Raw genomic sequence first — 15,262 nt, 5'->3', positions numbered from 1 at the left:
GACTTACAAAACGATGACTTTACCTGATGTTATCCTTGCTAGTCACCCGGAACGATACGTAACGTGTGGGCTTTTACTTCGTGTAGAAGACGCACATGACGTAACAAAAGGTTTAGGGGTCTCTAGGGATTTAGAATTCTGATTAGGTATTGTTTCACGATTTTTGTTCTATTGTTTTACGTCATGTGGGTCTTCTACACGAAGTAAAAGCCAACGTGTGGTAATTTGCATCTGGGGGTCGGTGACTATAACCTTGTTTACGCGGTGCGAAAGAATAAATTGCCAAGACCTAACGCACGAGTAACTGAGTGTAGAAGTATGCGACAATTTGACAATGACCAATTTTTGGATGACCTAAGTAATGTCCCATGGGGTACTGGATATATCTATGATGATGTTGACGACGTATGGCACCACTGGGCAAAGTTGTTCTCTGATGGGCTAGATAAACTTGCGCCAATAAAGAAAAAACGGGTAAGAAGTGATCAGTTGCCCTGGATAACTCCAGTGATTCATCGTGAAATTTCTCGCCGAAATCGTATGTTTAAACAGCATGTAAAGAATCCAACAAAGACCTCCTGGGAGGAGTTTAAGAAACAGAGAAACAAAGTGACGTCGCTGAAAAGAAAAGGAATGAAGTTGTTTTGCATGGAGACCTCGATGAATTCCAGGCCATGAAACTGGACAAAGAACTGAGTCAATACGTCCCAAGGATACATGCTGGCGCCTGTTTGAAAGAAATGAAAAAAAACAAATCTTCCGGTACTCCACGAATACCATAGTTATTAGTTTCTCAATCAAAATATTGTGATCTGGTGTGTCAAAAGCTTTGCTAATATCCAAAAATACTCCACAAGAAAATTCTTGGCTATCAATTGCCTGTTGTATTGATACTAAGAATAGCATGGTTAGTGGAATGATTTGGAGGGAAGCCAAACTGTTTGTGATAGAAAAGTTTCTGGTTTCCCAAAAAGTTAAGAGTAGCTTTTGAAGTTTATGAAATACTGATAAAAGTCTTTAATGATAACAGCCTTTTGCTGAAAGGGGCCACCCTGCCTAAAAAAAGATTTCCTCACCCGACTTGTTGTTGATGCTGAATCTTGCAGGAATCTTCCACCGTTGCATTTTTTGCGATATTGTATTGCAGAACGTTTCTTCCCTCGAATCTGTTACAGGGCCCCTATTGTTACCAGCCTTGTGCTGCGAAGGGCCCACCGTGCCTAAAAAAAAGATCACTTGAGCCGACTTGTTGTTGATGCTGAATCGTGCAGGGATTTTCTTCCGTTGCAGTTTTTGCGATATTGTCTTGCAGAAAGTTTCTTCCCTTGAATCTGTTGCACTGGGTATAAATAGCGTTCGCTGTCCTGGTCCGTTTTGTTACTTTATCGTTCACCAACTTGAAGGTAAGATTCTAAATACTGCCGAAGTCGTTGTTTAAAGTTTTCGCAAACGCTTTACTGTTAATTTAAAAAAATGACGCTTTGACTGCTGCTGTCGTAGGTGAAGATTTGGGACGCAGAAAAGATAATCGTCAAAGATAAAGCAGGTATTCAATTTCGATTCTGGTTTTTGAGAAGGTTATATTTAATGACCTGGACAAACTTATCACCGCATTTCGTTCTCAACTTTTCATATACGTCCTTCCTTTCTAGTTCAATCTATTTGCATCAAAATCCAGGAACTTAACTATAGGCTTTTTAACCATTTTTAAAAAAGTAGGAAACCTTATGGGTCCTCTTACAACTAGCAAAACACCTATATTGAAAGCCAAAACGAAAACGCTATTATATTCACCACTTTGGAATTCAGAAAAAATCTATTCTTAACAAGAGCCTAAATTTGGTTCCGATAGCCAAAACTACTGACAAATTTACTACCAAACAAGATGTTTAAAAATTTCGTCCATATGTTCAACTGAAAGCATTTTTTCATAACCAACAAGCCGACCAATCTAGCACCTGGGAAAAGGACATTTTCGAAACCAATGGACATCTCTGTACAGTCACCCTCATTCCTAGCAGTGAAGGTCTGCTGGCGCTATAACATTTTTTTCGAGAAAAGAACTGTAAAACAACCTAGCTTGGAAACTCTACTCCGTTTAGCTGAAATCGTTCTGACACTCAAGTGTTTTTCATTTTCTGAAAAATACTACAAGCAAATCAATGGTGTCAACCCTTTTGTGGGCTATATCAAAGACAAATTTTTCTTTCAGTATAACGAGATCTTTACAAACGTTTCATCGCATGATGATTGTGTCGGCGCTACTTCATCCATCAGAGAGGAACTTAGCAAATTCATCGCTTCGGTCAGTTCTTTCCATCCAGCTTTAAAATACACATGGGAAATTTCCAAAAATTCTTTAGCTTTTCTCGACATCAAAATTTCAATTAACGGCAACGGTCTATCGACTAGAGTGCATTACAAACCCACAGATTTCCACAGTTACTTATTACCTCTCACCTACAACACGTAAAAAACTCCATACCATTTTCTCAATTTCTTAGACTCAGACGCCTCTGTAGTGACTCCGTCTTTAGCGTCAAAGAATCCTGTCCAGGGGGAGTGGTAACACACCCAGTTGCTTCATGCTAAGGAAACTGGGATAATCTCCGGTCGTGTCGGTCTTAGCGGCTCGTGTGTGACTTTACTTTACCTTTTCAAAACGTGGAAAAGATCTCGAGACCAAAACGATCCGTCAAAATCACTGATCGTCTCACATGCCTCTCCCCTAGAGTCATCTACTGCATACCTGTACACTATGCAAGAAGATTTACATAGGCGAAACAGGTAGGAAACGGACAGACCGCTTCCGCGAACATTTTCGTTATGTTGAAAAAAATGACAAAGATGGATCAAAACCAGTAGAGCGCCATTTCAATCTTTCGAACTACGCTACCCATAACATGACAATTTGCGGTCTTTCTCTACACCAAGAAAACACAGAAAGTCATAAAAACTTTGAACAGAAATTTGTTTTTCAACTTGGCACCATCAATCCCTGTTGAATCAATGAACGCTTGTCATTCAACTAATTTATTTATTCATTCTTTACCGTACCATAATTCCACCAATGAAACAGCTCTTCCGCTCCCTACATAAACCACACACAGCCCACAATTCCTCTATTCGCTCTGACGAAGGACAAACGCTCGAAACGTCATCTTAATAATCTCCTTACGGTGGTAAATTGACGCTCCTCTCGTTTGATATACCAAATTTTCGAGTCACTCCCCCACCGACGCAGCTACACAGTTTCGTTAGAAAGTAAACCCTTCATTCGGTTTAATGTTAATGCATCAATCAATTCCAGCGGTGCCTATCCCCCCCCCCCCCCGGGCAACTGTGGGGCATTTGCTCAAGTTGTCAGTCCTGGGGGTGGGGCATTCGCAATTTAATCGCGGCCCGGGGGCTGGGAATTAGCCTAACCCGGGGCGACCCCCGGGCATTTGACACACGTGTTTTCAAATTAACATGGAAGAGTTTATCAGAAAAGACGAGGCCTTCGTTAAAGACTGACTTGTCCGTCACGGACTCGAAAAACCTGTGGATGTTTTTAAAGGTATGTTTTCTCAATTTTAGGTATTTCTTCATTTATACTTGTAAGCATATGAATATATAAAAGCGACAAGGTGAACTAATATCACCAAACAATCACTGACGTGAAGACTGAGTAAACACGACTACTTCGCATTTCGCATTCAAAACTAGCCTAGCAATATATAAATTCATGAAAGTGGAGTTAAAATACAGAAGGTTTGCGAATTCAAATGATGCGATCTTCAAGACAAATCTTGCGAACTTAAAATGCGATTCATCATCAGTTAAAAGGTCTTGATTCTTCACAGCGACAAGGTGAACTATATTTGGTTTATCAAAAAACGATCACCGACGTGAACACGGCTATTTCGATCCCGGGGACGGGGCATTTGCCCAGTCTTTTTTCGTCCCCACCCTGGGGCATTTAGACAGCTTATGTGTCCCCACCCCGGGGAATTTGCCCATTTTTAAAAAAATTGCTAATGCCCGGGGGTTAGCTCGAGGAAGGGGGGGGGGGGGGGGGGGATGGGCACTGCTGGAATTGACTGATGCATAAGTGTGATTAATGCACCTATCAATGGTTTGCCCAAGGAAAAAAATTATTATTTGTATGATGATTATTATTTCCCCTTCCTGTTCATGTTACCCACATATTTAGTCATCCAGTGATATATCTGTATACATACTTCCCTAAGAATATTGAACGTGATACTGAAGTTCTGCTTGTATGTACAGTGCAATACCGTATACTTCCCATAATTATTTCTCTCTGCTGATTGCATAAATATAATATGTAGATTTAGCCAAGCCTAAAAGCGGAGCTGCCTAGTTATTTATTATTACCGCCAGTAGGGTTAGTGAAAATAAAAGGTTTCGAATTGTCCGCGTTTTGATGTTTCCGGTTGCCGCTTTAAATACCGAATTAAATCATTTTCTTTGCTTTCTTCTATAGAAAAATTCATTGCCAAACTAGTGAATTCCACGGTAAATTTTACGCTAAAAACCGATATCGCTTGAATCACGAAGTCATGAGTACGATATCGGTTTTGCGGGTGAAATTTACTTTGGGATTCACCAGTTTGGCAATGAATTTTTCTTACAGTGCATGAGTTTTACAAGAAAACAAGCACACCCTCAGCGAGCGAATGGAAAAGGAAAAAAGCCATTTCCGAGTCAACTGTCAATAGGAATCACGCTAAAATTAGAAGCCATAAAAAACTTTGTCAGTTCAAGTTCAAAGAAGAGTTTTACTGATGTGCTTTATTCCACTTTAGCTCTGAACATGTCTGAAAACGAGATCATTCAAATTTTGATGTATTTCATTGAAACACGCCAGGCCGGTTGGCTTGGAACAAGAATCGGCAAAATGCAACCAAGAAAAGACGAACTTCAAACAAGATCCACTCAACACTTAAATAACGTTTAGGTGCTTTAGGTGCTGAAAACACAAGTTAGTGAAATTTCCCCCTAATTTTACGGGAACTCATTGCGATTACGTGTTTATAACATAAGGGCACCGCAAAATTTTCTTGTCGCTGTCGAGGCACATCGAAAACCAGTTGGGCAAACGGATTAAAAAGCACTCAAGTTGTTCGATCTCATTTTAGAGCAAAACAAACAAACAAGTCAACTTTTTTTATGTCCTAAAGAGTACAGATGATTTTTACTTACTTCCAGTTGACAATAAAAAATCGATTTTCATTCCTGAACAAAGGAAAAACCGATTAAACCACTTTTTGAAAATAACGGTTTAAAGGAAAATAACGGTTTAAAGGAAAGAACTTGTGGAGTAACTTCTTGCACTAAGTATGAGCTATTACTGGTATCCTGTTTTGTCGTTGCCGTTCTCTTTCTCTCTCCTTTCGTTTCTGTTCTAGTCATAGGTCCTCCAGGCATCATGTAATCTTATCAAAACTTCTAAAGATATGCCAAAAATTGCCATACAGAGAAAATAGCAGCTCTAAGCAAATTAAAAATGAACACTCAGCTTTAAGTTTATATCCCTCCGATGCTTGACTTGAATAACTGCGTAGCCGCCAGTGTGGACCACAGAAACTGTGAAAACTGCATTGAAAGCAGCGATTAATGCAGAAAGAGAACATTTTCCAAACCGTGGAAAAAAACCCGCGATTTGTTCGGCTTTCCTTCTCACTTTGGTGTTTTATAACATAAAGTGTTTTTTGTAAGATTTAAAAAAAATATTTCCACAGATCCTCGTTTATTGGAACATCATTTGCTTCCTACTTAGCATGATTTCACTAGATTCCCTGCGACGAATTCTTGACCGAGCGAAAAGCCGAAAAATCTTCGTGCTCCTATCTAAATTCGAGTTGGCCCAACACCAAGCAGACCAACCAACTCTGTGTGTGCCTCGCTTCAAAGCAAGAGTTCGTTTAATGTTCTGGCGTAAGACGTTAAAGAAAGGGAAAAAACATTGTAGACAAAGGTATGTAAAGCTATGAACAGATACTCCACAACTCCTAAGACTAAGTGTTCCAGTACAATGTTTTTAAAGGCCTCCAAAAGTAATTCCCGCCGGTATAATCTAGTGTAACTTTATCCTTTGGATCTCGGTTTGTGACCGTGCTTGGTTTTCGAAAATTCAAAAAACGATGACTATCAAAACTAAGTTGAGCCATATTTAAATATCTACTTAAAACAGAAACTTGGAAAGTGGGCTTTCCGGAAGAAGCGACAACAACCCATGCACCTTCCCGGTACTGATCAGTTTTGCTAGACTCGACAAAAGCTGTAACATAGCAAAATCCATCTTAAAGTCAGATAGGAGTATATTTGCTAGCTCGTCAGAACTTAGAAAGCCAGCTGAAGAGCGTAAATCATAAAGAGAAACGGACGGGCCAACTTTGACAGAGACGAGCTGTTCCAACTGGGAACGGTAATTGGTTGCTTTTTAAAAGTTCGGTGAGCAAGCACACGTTGAGCACCGGCTAGGACTTTCCGAACCAAAGATTGTTCTGTAGGTGAAGGGGTCACCGGCAAGACTATGTACCCATGCTATGCTTTGAAATGTGAACTCCAAAATGGAGGCTGGCTTGGCGTCTGACTTCAAAACACCAAAGGTCAAGGGAAAAATGGAACAGTGATGCAGGAAACGGTCGAAGTTTGTGCAGCAGGGTCCATGGCTTCCATCTGGCGTAGGTTGAACGATACTTCGCCGAGGTCCTGAGTGCTTTTCCAACCATGACCACTTCTTTTATAGACTCCGCCAACGCAGATTAAGTGGAATCACCTTGAGGAACTGAATCCTTTAAACACTGCCACATAGATGAACAGAAAACGTCTGAGAAAACGAAATACAAAAGATGGAAACAACCAAACATGCAAGGATCGATTAAAGACAACAAACAACAACAGGGCAACAAACAAGAGCGCTGAAAAAAGAGAGACCGAGATGAGATTCCGTAATCTGTCACACCTATAGAATATTCCAGCGCGCAAGCAAGCCAAGTATTGGATACCGATGAGAGCATATTTTCCTGCAAATTCCTTAAAACGCAGAAAAGTAATATAAGCGTGAAATAGTCCTGAAATTTGTATCACCAAGTGTTTGTACTAACCCCACTTAATAATGACATGTTTTGTCATTGCTCACTTTGCTGTAAACACCATGTGAAGAAATTGACAGGTATTTTCAGGAGTACGAAACGTGTGTTTTTACCAGAATGCAATGCTATAATGTCTTGAGACAAAAATGGACACAGTAATCAAACAACATTACTGGCGGTCTAAAATTTGAAGAGCTAGCTAGCTATTCACTGGCGAAAAATGTCTGATTGGTCGAGGCCTTGTCATGTGACCTCAATACCTCAAATCAAACATGGCTGCCATTCGGTGTGTATTAGATCTCCGTCGACAAAAAAAAGACCCCTTTTCAGGCCAGTAAAATGGACGAATGTTTGACTGCATAGTGCGTTTCTATGCCAGCGAGATTCTCTTTTAAACCACCAGTGCTACGAGGGAAATTTCTTTAAAAATTTCAAGGCCAACGCGAGTCTCGGTTGCTAATGTCCGAGTGGAAATTCGTTTGTGGTGATTACCAGCTAATGTATTACCATCTTGTTTTCAATTCATGCGTTTTTCTTTTAAAATGTGAAACTAAAAAGATACCACTAAATTTCCAAATGGTTTCTCTTACAACTAAATAGTTACACGATGTTTCCGCGAGGGTCCGCATCTAACAGAAAATGTTAAGATTTTCGCTTTTTTTTTTTTCAAAATTAAGTTGTTGAAATTGCCAAGTGGTCCATAGAGGAAAATTTATTAAGACCGAAGGGAAAATTTAGAAATATATTTCAGTCGTTCAAAAATAAATTTTAAAGTGAATTTAGCAGTAATAATAACCATGTCATAGCACCTCATATTGGGTACACTAGAAGGAAACCTTTTACTTGCAATTATAGCTTGTTATAGTTGTTCCAAGCAAAATGCCAATTGTTTGCTTCCCTCCAAATTATAGAAGTAAACATAGATTAGGTTAACTCTGAATAGCCAAAACAACAACATTCTACGTTGAGAATCCAGCTTACTAGCATGGAGAATTTTACTGTAACAAAATATTACTACTGCTAATAATATGCTTTCTCCACATTGACAACAAAAATACTTAATCAGGGATTTATTTTATCTTCTAGCAATAAAACAGCGGGAGGATATAGAATTAGGTATCTTCAAAGTTTAGAAAACTTGTTAAAGGTGATTCAGTGCCACCCTCCGAAACTTTTCACAAATTTCACGCTGGCCTACTAAGTACTTCCAGTATAACAAATTATCTCACCTCTCTTTGCGGACTCTGGTTGTAACACAGCTGCTTCAATAATTTTAATCCCCTTGCATTAGATTTAACTTTTAGAAAAACCATAACTTCATATTTCCGTAATAATCGTTCAAAGACATTGAGCAAAAGCATACAAAGCTACATTTGAAAGAGATATAATCCCATGTTGCAGTTTTCTGGACAAGACTTCACAGAAATAACTCCTGTTACCTTTCCATATGTAAAGAGGTCCCATGATTTACGAGTCAATGAGTCATGAGTCAATGAGAGCCTAAGCCCTCGTTTCAGTGATTAGGCCTACGCATTCTCTGAAATTTTAGCTTTCATTTTATGGGTTAGGGTAACTGCACTAACTCATTGACTCATGACTCATTGACTCATAAATACTTGAGACTCACATGAAAAAAATATTTCAACATTAGATGCAATGAATTTTTAGCAATTGCTGTAAATAATAGTAATCATTCCTACCATTTCAAAGGATGAATAAATTAAAGTTGAATGCAGTAAGTGTAAGAAGTAAAAAAAAGTGGTCCAATTTATTTAAGCTATGATCAATTTCCATCCTTGCTTTAGTCCCTGGATAGGGTTAAACAATGGTGGTGAAGTGAACAAACTACCCCAAGGGGGTACTGCTTATGATACTGAGACCAAACAGCTGGCAGAGTTGCTGCAGTACATTTAAGGCTATAAATCTGAAAAATGAATGGAACTGTAGAAAAATTTGGTAAGCGAGCAAGTAGCTTTTACTTATGAATTATAAAATGCCAGTCATTTGTCAATTTAGAACTGGTTCCCCTAGCCTACATCCAGAAAACAAGATTCTGTTACCTTTAAGGGTTGTTTTTTAAAAAAAAAAACCTCCTGAGCAAATTAAACTGCATCCTCATATTTGGATTCTCATTGATTTAATGACTTAAACGATATTATGCAAATTTGTTCTACAATAATACTCAAATACCATAAAAGTATTTTTAACCTAACGTTTTTGCAAAGTTTACTCCTTGAGCCACCAGCTTCAACTTTGATACTTTGTTCTAAAAGCCAAAGCCGTTGTATAGCAATGGTGGAGGTGATGATTAGTCACTTTGTTTTGGTTCAAATGAAGAAAGAAAGTCAAAGTAATGATCGCACTTTAACCCTTTCACCCCTAAACCGGCCATACTTGGTATTTTACTCTGTCTAAACCCAGAGTATTTTGCTCTGTCTAACACCAGACGATTTTACTCGTCAATGGGGAACCCCATGGAGTCAACAGTCAGTACTTCTCAACATAAAGAAAATGAAATCTGTGGACTTGAACATTCCCAAAAAGAAATGCAATATATTCCAAATATGGTTGCGTAAACTCTTCAAGATTTACCTGCTTCAGGAACTTCAAATCAATGAATATTTTGAATATTTTTCCTGAACTCCTGCAAACTTTGTACACTTTTTAATGGTTTGCCCTTTAAAAGTAACATTCAGAAATAATGCAAATACAACTGAGGCTGTTTTGCATTATCTACAAGACAAGACAACAATATCCTTTATTCAAACACAATCAATATTAAAGCAATAACACATGCTTGTGGGGTCATGTGCTAACTATAAATATATAAAGATACACTACAGGACATAAAAGCTTAAAACTAACTATGTGACAGACATAGGATATCTACACATAAGGGATCAGAAAAATATATCAATTGCTATCCAAAATATCATATTGCAAATACACCAAAAGGTAACGGTTGATTGACAAGTTCCTTGTGCAAAATGGTAGAGCATGTTTGAAGTCCCGCAGGACCAAGATGAGAAGTTATGATAAAAACTTTAAACATATTTTTTACCAAAATTATTTTACTGCCATCAACCCCAATGAGACCTTATGCATGGGACACTGTTTCTAGCTGCAGCTACAAATCACATAATATATTAATAAATTTTGCCATGTAAGAAAAGAACAAACATGTGGGGTGTAAGCAAAAAAAGTCCAAGGCAATAAAGCTTCCTTTCAGCCTTTTCAGGAACAACTATCCACTGTCAACCATACTTGACTCAAAACAGAATTTCCTTGATCCAACAACACATGACAGTCCCCTAAAACCAAAATTACATCATTAATGCTTCCAGAAAACAATAGTCTAAAAAAACCTGAATCTATAGATACCTATATACATCTGTACCAACACGTCTGTTCTTCCAACATTATTTTAACTAACATGGATTTTGATTTTGATTTTAAACTCAAATTAATTGCAAATCCATAACTTGGTAACTACATGTACTTGAACGCAAGGATCGTTGAGTTGTGACTGCTAAAAAGTATAATAACTTAGACATTCACCAGAAAAGGGAATATAAATGACCTTAAAAGCAGCTATTTAAAATATTTGATACTAGGGGTCCGTTCCCAATGAGACAATCACAGTCAAAATCAAATTCATATCTGATCGAATCATTGATCATTCATGTAGAGGTGCCGATCGTAAGGTGTAACGCAGAAAAAAATAACCTTCACGTTGAACAATATTACCATTTCCCTGCCACCTGGTACAAGCCAATTCACACATGAACGGAAACCTTAGGAATCCTCCTTTCTGTACATTACAGTAACTTTTTGTACCCGGTGGCAACAAACTTTCCACATCAAAAATTGCGTAAAAAACTCACCTGTTTCGCAGCTCTTTTCCCACGAAATAAAATTTTCCAGGAGCAAATTTTCCGAGGATGCTCGTTGGATTGGACTTTTAAACGATTTACACAACATAGACGTTCTCTAAGAATACATTCCACTTGAAACTGGCGTTAAAACTAGCCTTGATCGCTCTAAAAAGAACGGAAACCAACAAGCTACCGATTCTCAAAAGGCAGCCATTTTTCTGTTCTCCTCGGGAGTGTTTTTTTCACGAGAGCCAATGATCGTCCCGGAAACGCGTCACGTGACATATCGCGCGACTCATGCGCAGACATTTTTCGCCAGTGAAATCTAGCTATTGACCCGTTCCCTGTGACCTGCGCTTTAGACGGGCCGTTGTAACTTGCGTCATATAAGATTGATTATTTATATGTACATTTTTATTACATCAGTTGTTATGGAAACAAGCGTTACCGCTTTATGAAACAGAAAGAGATACCATGCTATTGACACTTTGTCTTTCAGATAACTTATCCTGACGTCATATCAAACAAAATGAAATCGCTTCAGATTTTTGCTGCTCTTATGCTTTTGGCTTTTGGGGAACTCGCACATGCAGGAACGAAGTCCAAATGCGACGTTGTCAGGGCGCTGAGAAACGAGAATGTCCAAGACTCAGAAATGAGGGATTGTAAGTAGACATAGATTCGATTCAGAGAAAAAAAGCATGATTCGCTAAAACTATCTCTTTCCTATCATGTTTATCTCACGCAATGAATGCAAAGTGGTTTGAGGACTAATTCTGACTTCATCAAATAAGATACGATAAACAAAATGTAAGAGGCAGATTTACACTACCAGTTTTTCAATCTTAATAGTAGGAAACGTTTTCGCATTTAAATCGGAATGAATTCTGTAACCTATTTAGACTTTCATAAACATACGTTTATGAATAATTTTTCAACGTGAATTTTAAAAGTGATGCTTCGAAATTTCGCTCATGCTTTTTATTTATTTCTTAATTTTTTTGGAAGCAGAGGTATGCTTTCTAACATTTATATTGGCTTTGATCGTCTTAAGGATGAGTAAGATGACTTGTTTTTCCCTCTGCAGGGTTATGTTTGGTCAAACACGAAAGCGCCTACAAGTATACTGCTAAAAATAGTAACAACGACGGGTCGACTGATTATGGGATATTTCAGCTGAACGATAGGTACTGGTGCGGAAGGGGTAGCACAAAATACAGCAAATGCTGGCAAATAAACACTTATGGCTGTGGTGTTGATTTCTGCAATGGTGAGAGTTAACCAAGTCATCCCTTCTTCATTGACATTATGTAATATAATTCAACCTAATTTAGTCTCTATTTCCTTTCCATTTGACCGTATGCAAACAAAACGCAAGTGACTTTGATAACATTCAACTCAGTGAAAAAGAATGAGTTGATGAGTTTTTGGCGACAAAGAACAAGAAAGCAAGGGATGGACCGATGTGGATTACGGTTCAATGAATTGCATTGTTTTTTAGTTATTATTATTTTTTTGTAAACATCATAAGTTTCTTGGCTTATCTTTCTTTATGCAGGTGGAGTGAATATTTCGTCTTTTATAACTTTTGACGATTTTTCGCTATTTCACGGTAATAAAGCGTGGTTCCGCAAGTGAGATAAACTAACAGTCGAGTTAGGAATCCAGTTAGGAACCGAGTTAGGAACCAAGTCATAGTAAGAATGGAGCTAAAAGACAACTACAGGTATTCGAAGTCGTCCGGTTGTGCTAGTCGACTAAAAACTCATGCGGACAAGAAAACAAGACGCTCTATTTGCGTTTATTGGAAATACATGTAACTGGTGACACAGACTGAAGAAGATGGAGACAATTCAGACGGAAAATGTTGGGATTATCACCCTATTTTGTTATGATGGACAAACAAACAAAAGGTACTTGTAATCTTCATTTGGTTTATTTACAAGTACAACAATTAACATGGAAGTATTATCTATTATTATTATTATTTATTTAATTTCTCGTTTTTTTGCCTTTGCAAAACATATCACAGATATCCCAGGCTCTCTACTTGTGTCAAGATAAATACACTACAGCTTTATATATGGGGAATGAAGGATTCATATTGGATGGAGTTCAATTCTAGAAATTTGTATGAAATTGCAAATAAAAATCGATGAAACTCACCATATGGCTACTTTTAATTGTTTCGGAAAGTAAGGTCCACTTCATCGTTCATACAAGTTTTCTCTTGAAAATCGACTTTTTAGTCTTTTAGCTTTAGGTCGAGTTCATACGTCACATTTATATTTACAAGAATTTAATTCATCCAATAGACTAAGTAGACGAGGTTCCTTTGCGGCGACGATGCATCGTTCATACAGTATTTATTTTACATTGGTTATTATGAAAAAAAATATATCATCGATGAGAGTTTGATAAAATGAAAAAAAATTGATAAGGTTTATTGTTTTCAACAATGACCACTGTTAGGTTTTTTTAGGTCAATGGTTGACACGGGTATCATTTGCCCATACTTGGTACGTTATGTCACACAATCAACCTTTGCTAGGAGATTTATTAAACTGGCTGGTACTAAGAGGAAAGATGAAACCATTCCAGAACGTTTGCCCGTAGTTTTAGTGTTATTAATTCCGTAGTTGGTCATTTGATCTGTAGCATTTTCATCTGCTCAGGATTTTTGTAGACGACAATGCATCGGCATATTTTTTTATTGGGAATTCTTTTTTTTTTGGGGAGTGGGGGGGTTTCCCCAACCCCCCTCCTTCCCCATCACTTTTCTAATGGTCCATTCCTAAGTAAACCGGGCAGGCTAGCGTAATAGGACATGCTCAAAACGCTGCAACAACTGAAGCCTCTCCAGCGAAGTGAAGCCAACCGGATCCGTGAAACTCGATCGTGCATCAACCTTGTGAAAGGCAAAATCAGGCCATCCATACCTTCATGGTCTTCCTGAGAGGTCGCCACCATTGACTACACGTGCGTGCGTTATGGGGTGGCACTGATCGGGGCTGTTTTTTCTCTCTCATTGACTTCTGGATTTAAGTTTAAGTGTAACATAACAATTCGTCAAGCGAAATTATGCGGCTCGTCCCTTTGTTCTACCTCATTTTCATCGCATAATAAGACGTAGTGTTTTCTATTTCCAGCCGCGTTTTGGTCATACAAATGTTTGCTTTCTAACCGGGTAGCCTCTTGTCTTGTGATTTTTTTGCGACAAGAAGAAATGAGACAAAGTTAGTTTATCGACTATGGAAGATCAAACAGGTGGTTGTAGGTCATTTTGGGTCGTTTTGGCAGTTTTGGTCGGTCGTTGTGGATCGTTTCCGTCGGGTGGTTGTGGGTCATTGTGGATCGTTGCAGGCCGTTGTTGGTTGTTCCGCGTTTTGGTAAACTACCGTTGTAGGCAACGCCATGCTTTGCTTGAGGTTAAAAAACAAACTGTCAATTGCTTTAGTTCAAATACAGAGCACAATTTCATCCTCCACAAGGCACCATTTCAAGTCCGAGTAGTATGTAAATTCGGTCTTCAAGGAAAGAAAAAAATTATGTCGGGTTATTTTTAAAAGCAATAACTTTGCAAACCAAAACATTCCATATTTTCAACAGGTCAGTGGATAAAGTCAGTTCCCGCTCGATTCCGACTGTCATTGGTGACACGATTTCTTACTCGATTTCTTAATTAAAAAAAAAATAATAATAACGATGAAATCCGACGTTTCGGACGGAGTAGTCATGGCTCCATTATCAAGGAAAATATACATCAGATAATGCAAATTACAGCATTTAAAGCGATTTTGGCCCGACGAATTAACAAACAAGGATGCGAAGATTATGAAAATACTTCCGCACGAATGGAGTCTGATTAAAGAAAAGTGTGGACGCTTTAGCAGGTCCTGAGGCATCGTCCCGTGCACGTTGTTGTAGTGTTGATATTGTTGTTGATGTCCTTTTACATGATTATGTAAATATCCGCGAGTGTAACCCACATAAGGAAGCGGTGTCTGACATTTGCAGACTGCAGACTGCCTACAAATAGCGCTGATAAACAGTATTGAAATCTTAGCAATCATTTCAAATAGCGCTGATAAACAGTATTTAAGACTAAGCCATTTTAAAACGGTTAGCTTTCAATAATAGTAATTTTGGGTCAGTCTGCAGTCTGCAAATGTCAGACACCGCATAACCCGCATCATACAGGTCACATTGAAAACTATAAACAACACACTGCTGATTTTCAATTGCCAAACACTGCAAGAACGTGCACGTAACGATGCCTCAGGA

At 38.4% G+C, this 15,262-nt stretch overlaps 1 protein-coding gene and 1 long non-coding RNA gene across 2 annotated transcripts in view; one reads left to right on the top strand and one right to left on the bottom strand.

Moving 5' to 3' along the window:
- Nucleotides 1–1,371: 1,371 nt before the first annotated feature.
- Nucleotides 1,372–15,262, top strand: part of LOC138027096 (lysozyme c-1-like) — a 15,479-nt gene continuing 1,588 nt past the window's right edge. Inside the window, exons 1-4 of the mRNA XM_068874600.1 lie at nt 1,372–1,403; nt 1,501–1,546; nt 11,478–11,643; nt 12,066–12,248. Of these exons, the coding sequence (XP_068730701.1) occupies nt 11,508–11,643; nt 12,066–12,248 (319 nt within the window). The 5' untranslated portion in view covers nt 1,372–1,403; nt 1,501–1,546; nt 11,478–11,507. The remainder of the gene's footprint in view (nt 1,404–1,500; nt 1,547–11,477; nt 11,644–12,065; nt 12,249–15,262) is intronic.
- On the bottom strand, nt 9,822–11,213 carry LOC138026678 (uncharacterized). Its single transcript, XR_011127319.1, has 2 exons — nt 10,988–11,213; nt 9,822–10,414 (listed from the first exon to the last, which is right to left on the bottom strand). It is a non-coding gene; the product is annotated as an uncharacterized lncRNA (long non-coding RNA).

This window comes from Montipora capricornis, chromosome 12 (assembly GCF_036669925.1).
Source record: "Montipora capricornis isolate CH-2021 chromosome 12, ASM3666992v2, whole genome shotgun sequence".
In the NCBI taxonomy this organism is placed as follows: domain Eukaryota; kingdom Metazoa; phylum Cnidaria; class Anthozoa; order Scleractinia; family Acroporidae; genus Montipora; species Montipora capricornis.
Note: the sequence above shows the minus strand (reverse complement) of the source record. Positions and strands in the feature narration are given on the sequence as shown.